This window comes from Drosophila gunungcola (genome assembly GCF_025200985.1).
Source record: "Drosophila gunungcola strain Sukarami chromosome X unlocalized genomic scaffold, Dgunungcola_SK_2 000023F, whole genome shotgun sequence".
Taxonomy (NCBI): domain Eukaryota; kingdom Metazoa; phylum Arthropoda; class Insecta; order Diptera; family Drosophilidae; genus Drosophila; species Drosophila gunungcola.
Genome location: NW_026453185.1, coordinates 519,229 through 533,699, shown reverse-complemented (window position 1 = coordinate 533,699; position 14,471 = coordinate 519,229). Strand labels below are relative to the sequence as shown.

Sequence of the window (14,471 nt, the reverse complement as noted above, 5' to 3'; positions counted from 1 at the left end):
GGCGAGGCGTCAAGTGCTGTCAGCTTTCCCTCGACCATCATTCCTCATTCCTAGGGTCTGGAAAAGTGCGTGTTGTGTCGGCTGTTAATTAAATTTTAACGCAACGCACTCGCATTCGCACTCGCCGGGTTGGTTCACCCCCGGGCAAAAAAAGAGCCGATCCCCAGGACAGCCCAACCCGGACAACAGTCATTGACTTTTGTCGCGTGAGCCTTGTCAGCGCCACTAACTTTTCGAGTGTTACCATGGATTCGGAAAGGGAGCAGCTACCCAGCACTTGGCATCAAAGTATCTCAGCTAGCGAGTCGCGACCTGCCGCGGGCTTGAAAAAAAAAAAAAAAAAAAAAAAAAAAAACAAGAAATACATGGAGAAAAAGGCACAGGGACAGGCAGCCAAGAATTTAGTTGCTCCTGGTTGGCGAAGAAATGAAAACTTCGATGCTTGAAGGTTTAACGAACTCGCGGGGCATCTCCCCTGTCATTCGGATGCGAGGACCACAAACGTCAAAGTTTCTCTCTTTGACGTTTTGTGTTAAAAAAAGAAATTATAAAAAAAAATCCCAACGAACGAAAAAAAATGGGGGGGATTCAACCGGCTGCAAGTGTAATTTTTACTTTCACCCCAGCGTTGTTGGCTTTTCCGCAAAAGGGTTTTGGTTCGGAGTTTGGAGTCCCGTGTGAGCCCCGGTTCGTATAGCACTTGTCCATATCAAGGGGAATGGAAGTGGGATACTGACGATGAAGATGACGAGGATGATGACATTCATTCATGCCCAAGAGCCACTCTTAATGGAGCACACAAACACGAGTGTTGGGAAATATATATAGAGATAGATGAGCACAATAAAACCAGAACGCCAATGGAACGATGGAAGTGGAACATTTGAATTGGATGTAAAGGGAACGTGTGGAATAGAACATGTGCTATAGACAAATTTAATTAATTTATGATGCACTTTTCTTTGACTTCATTGTAAAATTTGAACAAAACAAATGGAAAGAAAACATTAGTTAACAAAATAAAATATAATTGGGAATTGTACATTAATACAGCAGAACACTAAATTATTATGAATGGTTAAAAATATTACAATGAAATGGAGCAATCAAATAATGCAAGATGCTAGAATAAAACGTAACTTAATATTATATGAGATATAAGGGAACCTTAATAAATTAACAATATTACAAAATGATTCATTCTATTAAACACACAAATACTTCAAGCAGAGACTTAAACCACATGTTTTTTTCCGTGTATTGCCAAGTTTAATTACTCCTTGAAGAAGCTCCCCAAAGACGAAGAAAGTTTATCCAGGAAAGGGTTATGCATAATTCACATCCGTTGACCAGCGGCAAATGCCAAGATCTAATGCCGAGAATTCTTGGGCCAATGACCTTCGCCAGCCCCTCGAAAACCTGCGCCACCCACGACCACCCACATGGGCTCAAGTAATTATGCTCAAAGAAAAAGTCGCTTGAGTGCACAAAATAAAGAAGACGAAGTTGTAGATGCAAACTCGGATTCGTATTCGTATTCGTATTCGGATTCAGTTTCATATTCGTATTCACATTCACATGGTGATGATGAGGAGCGAAGGTGACCCATGCCCAATGCGTGGCATGTGGCATTGTTTTGTGGTGGAAACAATGGACGAATACCCCACTCCGAAACCCCAGTCCCACAATCCCCCAATCCCCAGCATCCCATGTAATTATGTGGAGCATGTTTAGTTTGCTTTTTACAAAATGACGAAACATGGCGCAAAATCCTGCTTAGAAAAAAAGTGGAAAAGTCCCTCTGAGGGGAACTCCTATTTTGCATAATTTGCTGTCAAGTGTAAAAAAGATTTGAGAACCAAGGGGAAAGCCAGATCTTTGACCCTGAATCCCTAAAGAGATGGGTTAACAATAAAGTATGTGTGAGTGTTAATTTCAAAATCATAGACCTCTTCTTAAACATTCCAGAAGTTATTAATAGTGCAATTTCTTTTTAAATTGTCCATGGAAAATATTAACTTATTTAATTTTAAAAACCCCATTAAAACTTTACACCATTATTTTCCAATTTGATTGCAGTACCTTTTTAAATAAATTGAAAACAAAAGTGCAACTTTAAGCAAGCTCCAAACTCTCCGCAAAATCGAAGTCAACTTCAATGGAAAAAGTGAGGCCTGGGGCTTGTAGGCAAAAGTGAAAGCGAAGCAATTGACAAAATGTTCAAATGAAAACGACACTTTAGCATGCCCAGAATCCACAAAAAAAAAATCCAATGCTGGGGGCCTAAGCAGGCTAATGCCACAGATGAAGCCAAAAGCCAAACCAGGCCTAAAAAAAGAGAAAAAAAGCAAAAACAAAATCCAGAGTCAAAGAGGAGCAGGAAAAGTTGCACATGCAGCCAATGTAGCTTATCGGCCAATGAGGAATGAATGAAGTGGGGACATCCAAAGGGGGATCCACATACACAGGGGCGCACAAGGGGGCTGGAGTTGGTGACTATGAGATAGCGCACATCGGGGCGGCCATTATCTATTCCTATCCTCACAACATCTAAGCGAGGACATGTCAGTGATGGACCAAAAACATCAAAAGGAAAAATGTGTAAAAATAAAAGAAATAAATAGGTTCATAGTAAAACATACAGACTAATCAAAAACATGGCTCCCCATTCCATCGGGAAATATATAAACAAAAAAAGGCTTTAGGAAGTTAATAGTTATATATTCATATACACCCTGCTGTCTAAAATAAAAGTGATGCTATTGAATCTTCAGATTGAGTTTAAAATATTTTATATATTTTTTTAAACAGTTATATATTAAGTAAGTAAAGCAAGTAAGTAAGTAGCATGTAAAGACTTTAGAAAGTTCAAAGTTTTATATTCATAAACAATTTGCTGCTTCAGATTGAGCTTAAAATAATTTATATACTAAATTATTTTTTAGTAATTTCCTTGAGGACATCTAGACATTGAGCAATTTAAGAAACATTAAACCTTAGAGATTTCATTTATATGCAAATATAAAAAGGCAAACTTACATTCAGTTATCTCAGTTAGAATATGCTGAATAAGTACATAGCTAGACTCACATCACCAATCATCATCATTATCATTAATTCAACTTAACTCCCTTCGGACGCTTTCATTTTACTTTCTTGCACATACGGTGAAAAATGCGGAAAATGGAGGGAAATCATGTTGAAGGATGTAAAGATGCAACTTAGGGAAAACTAGCTCTCCCCCCATTTTCCTTTTCCGCTTAAAAAAAAAAAATCAAAAAATCTCCCGTATTTTCTGAGAACACAGAACTCCCTTTAACAATTTTTTTCCTTTCACTTTGCCTGTCCGCCTTTTTTGTCCCCGGTTTTTATTTCACTCGCACTTGTTGACAATGCAGCACGCAATGCGGGGAAAAAGTTGGTGCTCAGGGGTGGGGATATTTAGGGGGGAGGGGGGCCATTGTACTGTTGTACTGGCAAAAAGAGGGGCTGCCTGGCAAGTCAATGCACCCAGTCAAACAATCAACGAAAGCGAGTGACAACAGTGCAGGAAAACCACCCAAAGCCAGCTTTTTGATGCCTGGCAACGCAGCATATGACAAAAAAGGGGTGTTGGTGCACCCCTGGCGAATGGGGGGGGGGGCTTATCCCCCCTAATTGGTCAACTTAAAAGCGGTATATCAATTTAATATCGGGAAATCCTTCGAATGGAACGTTCAGTTTCAAACGAAAAAATTGCAAAAGGATTTAAAAGGGTTAGTTATTATGAAAGGAAATGCGGAACCCCGATAACTGAAAAAAAAAAATGGTACACTTACAATCAGAAAAATATATAACATACCATATCAGTAAAATTATTTAGTCAATCAGGACAGGGTTACTATTTACATTGTGTTAATTGCTGTTTCGTAAACATTTACCTTCTTTATATAACGTTAGAGTTTATATGACTCCAAACTGTTGACTAGATTGAAATTAACTAAAATTAAAATTAAAAACATTTTTTAACTTGGACAAAATGTTTCAATGCTTTAATTAATTAACAGTCAAATTTTGTGAACACTAAAACTTAGAAAAGGCATATATATTTAAGTTTTTTATTTTGATTAATTTTTTTTAATTGCTTCATTAGTTCACTAGTTAGTTTATAGAATTTCCAAATTCCCAGCGACTAGAGTTAAATTGAACTTCAGAAACTGAAATGCAAAGCTCTATGAGTAATCCCAGGGATCTTTAAGACGATAAGTCTGTGGCATCTCTTTTTCCCCATGAGTTCTGCACAGCTGCAAGCCGCTGAGTTGCACAAACGGATGGCAAAACAATTTCGAAATATGTTTTCTAATTACTTGTTCGCACTCGGGCATCAACATGCCTTAAATGGAAGAGGAATGGGAATCGGAATGGGATGGGAATCCGCTGGCAGGAGGACTCTGGGGGCAGCACGAGCAGCAGGAGCAGCAGGAGGAGTCTGAGTGAATTGGCGACACATAAATTGCAAATATGATAGAAGAACATGCAACACTTTTTGCAGGGGCCAGTCTGCTGGGGTTGATGTTGCAGTTGTTGCAGTTGTTGCTGCTGTTGCTGCTGCTGCTGCTGCTGCCTCAGCATATAATTATTGCAATGCGTTTCTGTTCGGTTATGTTCTGTTTGCTGTTGCTGCCCGGCCCCTTTTTGCAGAAAACACGAGCCACGCAGCCACTCGAAGGTCGGCAAAAGGGGAGGTGTACACTGCCAGCAAAATGGCAAAAAAGTTTTCAGCAATTTTTAAAAATATTTTTCTACAAATTTCCACGTTAATTTTTTTTTTTAAACAAGCTAATTAATGTTTATGTGCTAGAATTTAAATGTGTTGAGTGTTTTAGATAATACAAAGACTTATTGAACCTACAGTTACAATTATTTTACAGTGTTTTAAAATAAATTAGCTAGCAAGAAGAAAAACTTCTTTAGTTGTAATAAATATTTAATAAATTAGTAACTTTAAATAACAAAAACCAAGGGAAAAGAGCGAATTTTGTCTCAGTGCTGCTGGCTGAAGCTGTTCGCTGGCCTTCGTTTCCCCCATTAAAGTGCTGCTGCAGCTGCAGCAACTCCTTTTTTTTCGGTTAACGCGTATGCGTGTGCTTCTAATTAAGTGCTCCATCGGGGTCACCACCCAATCAATCAGCGAAAGTCACTTGAGCAGCGGCAATATTGGCAAAGAGGAAGTCGAGACTTCCTTACTGCATCTGCGGAAGATGGTTCTTGATGGCTTTTGTTCGCTTTTCCTCGCTCGCATCACTGCCACTCGCTTCACTTTCCTCGGGAAAGCGTGGAAAATGTGCTCGAGGGTCGAAGAAACATTATGAAAAAACAAGGCTAAAATAAACAGGGGAAGCCAAGCCGAAATCAAGACATAAAGATACCCCTTTCGTTTAAGAAAATCAAAGCATTGCAATTAACTAAGCAAAACATTAAGAAACAAATTACAAGCCAAAAACCTTCTTACATCTAAGTAAATGTTTTTTATAAGAATTTTAAGACTTTCAATAAGGTGAAAGTTAAAATAGTTAGGTATGAGCTTTTAAAGACTTTAAGTTAATTTTTTTGTTTGAAAGTACCAAAGTTATTTGCCAGCTAAATTGTATCAAGCTATTTGCATAGATTTTCGACTTGTTCTCGTATACCCTTGCAACCGCCAGTCAATGGGTGCATGTTAAAATTGTGAAACAGTTGAGAAAACAGGAGGAGACAAAACAAAAGCAAGCAAACTAACGAGTGAGCATACAGCGTATAAAAAAATAACAGCCACGCATATATGAATCCTTGTAAGTGGGTTGAAGCGTTGGCAAACATAAAAAGTTTACCCTGGTAGCCAGAAGCTTTAAGGTTCCCCTGTAGAATATATACATATATGCTGGCATGTAGGAGAATCTCAGGGGGGGGGGGGGGGCGGGGTGTATGGTTTTCAATGGGGGGTGAGAGATTTGAGGGGAGCTCAAGAGGTTCCAGGGGAATCCAGGCCCTGCGTTTCGAGTGGTTTACTCCCTGACAAACTCCCACTTCTATACTTTCTACCCTGCTTACTACCTTCCTTGCCCCTTCCTTGCCCCTTCCCTACCGCCTTCCCAACCCCCTTCTTAGCCCCCTTCTTAGCCCCCTATTGTTGTTGTATCTGACTGTTGACAATGGCATGCGTTAGGGTTTTTTGATGTTTTCCCCCGTGAAGTTGGAAGCCCTTAATCCCCCTGATACCCCGCACTACCCTTGCGAGAGTTCAAGTGCACGCAGAGCTTTAAAACTCAAGAAACCGCTCGGAACATAAAAAATATGCAAAGAAAGAGAGAGGGATATGCGATAAGAAAGAGATAGCATCAGTGTGCCCCTCGCTGGGCTCAATTCAATTTGTTGAGTAGCTAAATTTAGACGCTAATTTGGGGACCTGCTGTGCCAACGAGATCGTGTCCAGTTCTCAGACTTGTCTCAGGTTACAGAGAAAAGGAGAGAAAAGAGAGATAGAGAGAGAGAGAGAGAGAGAGAGAGAGAGAGAGAAGGATAGAGGGAGAGAGAAAGGGAAGAGGGAAGATAAACAAGAACTAAAACCGGGATGGACCTCTACTCAAATTACCAATTGAATTTCTGTCTGCTACCACGAAGAATCCTTGGCTTGGAATATGTCCACTCATAACTTGGTGGCATTATCATCCTCAACTTTATTATGTTACCCTGCACATTATCAAACCATCTTCTCCTTGGCTTTAATTCCCTCGAGTTCTGTCCTTTATCTTGATCATATAATCTTGCCGAACAACTGGCATTATCATTTGATCGTCCCATAGTAAAATAGCTGAAATTATTGGCAATGGCAGTGTGAACATTCCTTGAACTTGATACCTCAAAAAAGAAGGAAGTTCTCAATACCCATTAAGTTATAGTTTGAACTTAAAATACCTTTTATACAATTTTAATTACTTTAGGTTTCTAAATCTTCTCTCCTTTGATTGATTTGGTTTCATAAGCAAAGTCCCCCTCAACTTTGGCTTTAGTTTACCCTCCGCATTGGGGTCTCTTAGCCCATTTATTTGCGGCATACTCACCTGTGACAGCTGCGGATCCATCATCGAGGTCTCGACTCCACCTGACTCCCCGGTTGAACTCATTGGTGGCCAGGCTCATTTCTCGTTTAGCCTGGTTTTCAATTACCACGCTCGGCCGGGCCTTTGAAGCGAGGCCACAAAAAAAGAGTCTGAAACCCTTTGGCCATCAAAAGCAAAAGGCTTTGCTGAATTAGCGGCAATTAATCACTGCGACATGTGGATTGTGGCATGGAATCTTGAAGCGCGAATGCCAAATAGCACATTTACTGCGGTCAAAGTTCCAGGAACTAACAACTGCCAGGGACATCTGCTGCAACTTGTATATATACTTAACTGCATTTTATGCTCATTAATTTCTCACCTCTTGTATTAAAATAGTTTTTAAATTAGTCTTCTTATTTCTAAGGGTAAGCAAACACTTGTAGAAAACAAATTTGTTCAAGTGAGGCTTAAGAATTCGCGTTTTAAATCAAATGTCATAAAAATAAAAAGTTAATTTTAAGTAATGGCATTTTATCTTGTCTTTCAAATATCAAGCTAAATTGAAATACTCTAGGAAAATAAAGAGTATATAAAAGATAATAACCTTTTCACTATGTAAAACTTAACTTAACATTTTTAAAAATATTGAAGAAATAATTTCAAATGACATTTGGCTTTTTTGTTTTGTACGATTATTCAGTAAAAGCTTTTTGAAAGGTCAGATGAACAAAAAGCAGAATTGGAAAAATGCAACAAAACATAACTATGCAATTTTAAATGGCCTTATAGGGAATGTCATACCTCTGTGAACTCGCTATAACATTTGCAATCAACTGTCATTCAAACCTAAACACTTTTATTGTTTTCCCATTTCGCCCATTTTGGGAAAATGCGATAATTGGATTACACCCATAGACCTTTCTTATTTTCCCCATTATTTGCTTTACTCATTTTCCTAATGGTTTTTCCGCTTGCACTTTCTTTTGTTTTTGGCAGATCGAAGCGTTTGGGGCAGCAGCCACACCATGTGCCATGGAGAGCCTGGGCCTGGGCAGCAGACGCAGCAACGGCGGCAACTCGACGGCCGGCCCCACGACGGGCCAGGGGGGCGTTGTCGGAGGCGGGGGCGTGGCCGGCAAGGTTTTGGTCCACACAAAGTTAAAGCAACAGCAGCAGCAGGTGCAGCAGCACCACTCGAATCAGAATTACTATACGCAACAGCAGACGCAATTGCAGCGACTCAAGCAGCAGCAACAGAAGTTGCAGCAGCAGCAGCAGCAGCAGCAGCAGATGGAGGCGGTGCATGGGGGCGTGGCTAAGCACTGTCTGCAGTTTCCACCACCGCCAGACTATCCACCACCCAGCGGCCAATCTCCGGGCCAAACGCCCGCCAGGCGCCAACATTTGCCCCGGTATCCCGACCCAGATCCGGATGCCATAGAGATCTGCAATGAGGTGGCAACTCTGGAGACATCACCACATCATCTCAAGCAGCTGGCGGCGCGGCACAGCAAAACTCTGGGCCGGAACCTAGGTGGCCATCACCAGCAGCAACACCACACTGGTAAAAAAAAACTTGGAAAATCCAATTAATTAAATACTCATCTTATTGAGAAATGATTGACGGTTTAATCTCTGCGTTTGCCAATATACATAGTAATTCGTCAAGAATTTTGTTTGAACTTAAACAAAACAAATAAATTGCATGACCCAGAGATTGTAGCCATTGATTTATGTCTCATTATCGGCTTGACAAATGTAGAAGCTTTTGTCGGCACAGTCCCAATCTATCATGTCAGCGAAACCCAGCAAAACACAGGGATTACCATCTTTAGGATAGCCTTTCCGCCATTTGAAAACTGTGCTCGGTTTCCCGGAGGCCTCAGATACGAAATTTCCATTGGTTTCCCTATCGTTGATGCCCAGCCAGAACCACTGCTTGTTCAGTTTCGCTTGGAGGGCTTCTAGTTCCTTTTGGGACTTGATGGACGCCAAATACCCGCCCATTTCACGACACTGAGCTGCCGCAGCGGTCCAACTTAGCTCATTTTCTTTTTCTATATAGAAGTACCTGGTGCCAATTTTCTCGAACAACGGAGGGACACATTTTGAGCTAGTTTTAGAAAGGGTTTTCAGGAGGGTTGCCTGAAAGGCCGCCATTTTCGTCTCAAGCGTCTTTAGAAGCGCCTCTATTTTGGTCTGATCCTGCAGCTTTTTCTCTACCTCCCCAAATTTACTATCCATCTTGATGTCCATGAACTGCATTATCTTCTTCATTTCGGATTTTGCCTCCATAATATGTCGTTCTGTTTGCTTCAGTCGCTCCTCCAACCCTTCTTTTGTAATGGATTTCTTCAGGCCTTCCAGTTCAGCCTGCATCTTGCTATTGTGGTCATAGACTGGACGCAGTGCGGCCAGACAGAACGCGCCACACTGATTTGGAGCATCTTGAAGCAGACACACCCGATGACCTTGGGAATGCGCCAAGGATCCAAGCAAATCCAGGATAATGAAGAAGCAAATAATATGCGAAGTCAGCTTAAGCATTGCGTTTATAGACAGCCACTCCGAGTTATCTTTTAAAATGTACTAAATACAATATGTCCGTTTAAGAACAACGAAACTGATAAGGGCTTTTCAAAATGTATATATATATATATATGATTAGATTAGAGCTATTGTATTTCAACGAGATTGTCAAACATAATATGAAACAATTAAACTAATGCTTTCTGATAGTCGTCCTATCCGTTACGTTTTCACTTATACTATTTTATAAAAATTAATAAAAAAGGTAAATTTTTGGGAAAATTTCATCCAGAAAGCTTTAAAAGTTTAATTAAACCCTGTGCATGGGTATAAAAACAAAGTTCATATTTTTAAGAGAGTAAAAGAGAGCGGAAGAAAATGAAAGATCGCTCGCTCTTAGCTTGAAGTAGTGACCCTGCAGTTTGGCAGATGGCGCCACCTAAAACCCGATTGTTGGCGACATGTATAATAATATAATATAATGCGATGAAACAAATTTGGATCCATTCTAAAATGCATTGATTTTAATATTGGGATGTTTATGTATTTCTGTAGTTAAATTTAAATCAATATTTATATTTCATTTAAATAGGACATTTACAAGTTTTTTCTTTAATTTTACTATTCCCTTTTTTTATCAGTGCACCATCTGCATCATGACTACTCGTATGCCTACTACGAACCCGGTGCCGCAATGAGGCACTCCAATGTGCCGGGTTCTGCCAGCGCGGGGGGAGGAGTGGGAGGGGTTTCATCGGTGGTGGGCAGTTCGAACACCACCAGCTCCTCATCCACATCCCCCTGCTCCGTGGAGCCACCGCCCAACTCGATCCGAGCGCTGCTCTCCAAGGGCAAGAAGAACAAACAACTGGTGAGCCCGGCCACCTTGCAATCCTACCAGACGCGCTACCACAAACTGACCACCAAAGTGGGTCCCGGCCAGAGCGAGAATTTCTACGAGGAGATCAACGCGGCTGCCCTGCAGACGAGCAGTGGTAGCCACAGTGGCGGTCATCATCTGCGCAGCACAGTGGGCTCCCATTCGGCGGGCTCGCTGAATCAAACGCTGGTGGAGGAGGAGCTGCGTCGAGTGCAGAACCGGCATCACAAGATACTGGGCGAGCTGAACCTGAGTGTGGAGGCCATGCTGATGCCGGAAAGTCCGCCCAAGTCCATGGAGCAGCCACAGGGAGCACCCGGCTCTGGGGGAGTTGAGCCACCGCAGTCAAGTGTGAGTGTGAGTGTGAGTGTGACGGCGGCCAGTGGACAACCGCCCACGATTCTGGCCCGACTGACATCCGCTTCGGCGGACAACATCTGTGATAGCGGAGAGGGGGGAAAGAGGGCCAAAGGGAGTGCTGCCGGAGTGGAGCAGCAGCTGATGGCCACCACCACGTGCGGCGACCTGGACAGCGGCTTCAGCGGCAGCAGTGGGGCCAGCTACATTGGCAGCCTGCGTCTGAGCAAAACGCAGCACATCAAGTGCGCCCGCCAAACGCCCACGCTGGGCACCACCCAGAGCTGTCGTTCGTTCCAGCGGGCGGCCACTGTATACGATGAGGCGGGCATGGCAGCTGCCGGCCAGAGTGCCAGTGCCAGTGCCAGTGCCAGTGCCAGTGGCAGTGGCAGTGGCAGTGGCAACAGCAGCGCCAGCAGCTTTCTCACGCGAGCCTCCTGCGGCCGCAGGATACTCAGCTGCGCCAGGATACGGGCCGCCGAGGACCCGGGACCCAATCACCGGAATGGCCATCCAGCCACTCAGGCTCAGGCTCCGGTTCAGGTTCAGGTTCAAGTTCAAAGCACGGCCACGGAATCGAAGGCCAGGAGCTTCTGGAGCCGCAAGGGATGGCGCAAACTGCCCGGCTTCTCCACCTCAACGTCCAGCATCAATGATACGGGGTTAACAGGTGAGTCTCACTACATTTCACAAACCAAAACAAAAAACTTACGTTTCACATTTCATTACGATATAAATGTTGTCGTCAAATGAGCGCACCTAGTGGAAATTCCCTGTACTATTGACGCCAGGTGTCTCAATTTCGCCAGAAAGTCTATAGGTGGCTGAGTTTTTACTCAAACGCGCGCTCCAAGTGGAATTCGATTGTACTATTGACGCTAGGTGTTTCACTTCGGCAAAAACTCTGTAGCTGGCGCTTGAGGGCACTTTATAGGTACAGCTTGCGCTAACAGCCCACAGATGGAGCCAGACATTTATCCACATTAGCACTTATTGTTTTTCCTAATCGAGGGCGCTGTTTAAATTGACAAGTACAGCTTGCGCTGACGGCCCACAGAAGGAGCCAGACATTTGTCCACTTTTGGTTTTTTCACCAATAGAGGGCGCTGTTTGCGCAGGCGGCCCGTAGATGGAGCCAGACATTATTCCATTTTACCATTTGTTTGTTATTTCCTTTTTTTCCCCCATTTAGCTTATCGCTCCCCTGGACTGCAAGCAACGCCCCCCTTTTTGTATAGTTTTCTATACATTTTTATCAGTGGCTTTGCATGCAGAGCGAACATCATCAGTTCATCGAGCGGCGAGCATCGCATCGAATCGAATCGAGCGAGCCCCATTCAATTCGGCCCCAAACGATACGATCCATGAGTCCGCTTTTGCGGTGCGGCACATGCTCCGCTGGCTTCACTCCAGCACATACAGTATACAAAGTCTACAGTCTACAGTTTACAGTCTCGTTTTGTTTGAATTCGATTTTATTTTTTTGTTTCGCCTTTTTTTCCACCGCTTTTTTCGGCTTTTTGCCCACTTCGGTTGCGCTGCGCTTCGGGCTCCACGTTCCATTCACGTTCAGTTTGCCATGGCGATGGATTCATGGATGCGGTTTCAGTAGAATCGATCTTGTCGTGGATGCCGCATGCCTTTTTTTTTTTTCGTGTGTGCCAAAAACGCGGGCTTTGTGCTCTCTTTCGCCTGCAAATACTATATATTCTCCTCTTTTTGGGGCGGAATGTTTTCTAGAAACAAAAAAGAGAGTTAGATTCAAAATAAACGTGCTGTTTATACATATCGACGAGTAAAAAGTGATGTTATTGTGAAATAGGCCAGCAATTAAGTGCAACTTTATGATAATGGCCTTTCAACTGATTAAGTCCGCTTTGGATAACCCGCCGCAGCAGCAGCAGCATTTGCTGAGACGCCACAGTAATTTGGGTTTGCCCCATCAACATGCCGCTGGAGTTGTTCTTCTGAAATGTGGGTAAACACTAATTAATTTTAAACAAATAAACATGATTATTGAAATGGTTGTGCAAAAGTGGCAATCGAAAACAAATTAATTCCTTAACAAAGCTATCGGGGTTTGTTTTCCTATTTAACAAGCGGTTCTCTAAAATCTCAAACATTATATTTAAGTTAATATTTTAGATAAAAGCTGTCTAGGTTATATTTTTTTTTATCCACTAACTTTTTAAGCCAAACTTAAAAGTTACACATATATTTTATTTGATTTGTAATTCCCTGCGAATTAAGCAATTTAACTAAGTAATTAAATAATAAATCGGTGAAAAATTGACAGATCAATTTAAAAGATTTAAGGTGTATACAAAATTCTGCAGAATCACGTATTAATTATTAAAAACAAAATTTGTGACAGGTGCTGTAGAGGTAAGAAATGAATTTCCCCCCGTAAAATCGAATCTGAAACATTTTTACGATTTAATACCAGCTGTTGGCCAGATGAATCATGTGTACCCCCTATATTCCTCCAAATGTTTCAGCTATTTCAGTGCGTAATTTTTTGTTGGGCAGCGTGAATCACTAATAGTAAGATTTGTAGTTGTTCTTGACAAGAACAAAACAAAAAAGCGACTGCCAAAAATAAACGCATAAAGATCTATTTATATGCGATTAAAATGAAGTGAAAAAGGGCAAAGCTGATAGAACAATCGGACCCCAAAATAAATAACCGATTCATTCGATTTAATTAAATAATGTCACAAGATCAAAATTCGGAAAGAAGTTGTTTTAGAATGTAAATAAATAGATTAACCGCTAAAGAAAAGATGTCATTGCTCAATAATAGAAAATGTTATTATGAGTTTATTAAAGAGGAAACATTTTGTGAGATTAGTTTACAGCATAATTACACTGGTAATGAAATCAAATAGGAACTATATTAACTTTAATATTTGCACTGTAAGTAATTAGCTTATAAACGAATACAATTTACAACTACAATTGTCGGCCCTAATATTTTGTACCTTTTAAGTATTTCGGAAGTGAAGAGCACTTGAAACAATTCACCGCTTAATTAATTTCCAAAAAAAACTATCAACAGATTCTGGAAAAAATAACAAAATTGAAGCAACATGTGCAGCAGCCCTTAAATAAGCAATAATATTTTAAGGCAATTTCAGCAGAAGCTCAAAAACAATTACAGCGAAGCTAAATTTTTATGGCCACAAATGCAAACAGCTATAAGTCGTAATAACCATAAATAACCATATTTTTCTCATAATTAATCCTAAATTAAACAGATATTATTTTATTAAACGTTAAGATTTAACTTGAAGGTTGTTAATTATTTTGAAAAATACATTTACTAAGAATTAACTTGATCTAAAATAAGTTGAAACAAAAGGCTGAAAACTGTGAGTGACCACAATATTTCTTACACTTTACGTTTTAATTTAATATTAAAATCATTAAAAACAATTATTTTTATTTAGGGCCCTATCATTATTTGAACACAGCTGTTTATTCACACATTGGGGCAGTGCAGGTCAATGCCCAGTCGCATATACCCCTCAAATATATGTAAACACGAGTGGTATATGTATATACGTACCTCCAGAGCAACAGACTAACTTGAAATTAACGGCGGGTTGAAGGGTGTTCACTTGGCAATTAATAAACATATTTCA

At 41.2% G+C, this 14,471-nt stretch overlaps 1 protein-coding gene across 2 annotated transcripts in view; it reads left to right on the top strand.

Moving 5' to 3' along the window:
- The window catches only part of LOC128260457 (uncharacterized), a 110,414-nt gene that overhangs the window by 14,636 nt on the left and 81,307 nt on the right, over positions 1-14,471 (top strand). The window contains exons 2-3 of one of the 2 annotated variants that reach the window (XM_052993473.1): positions 8,058-8,625; positions 10,232-11,497. In XM_052993473.1, the coding sequence (XP_052849433.1) occupies positions 8,094-8,625; positions 10,232-11,497 (1,798 nt within the window). In that variant the 5' untranslated portion in view covers positions 8,058-8,093. Of the gene's footprint in view, positions 1-8,057; positions 8,626-10,231; positions 11,498-12,671; positions 12,802-14,471 lie in introns of those variants that run through there. The other variant, XM_052993474.1, reaches the window with a different exon arrangement.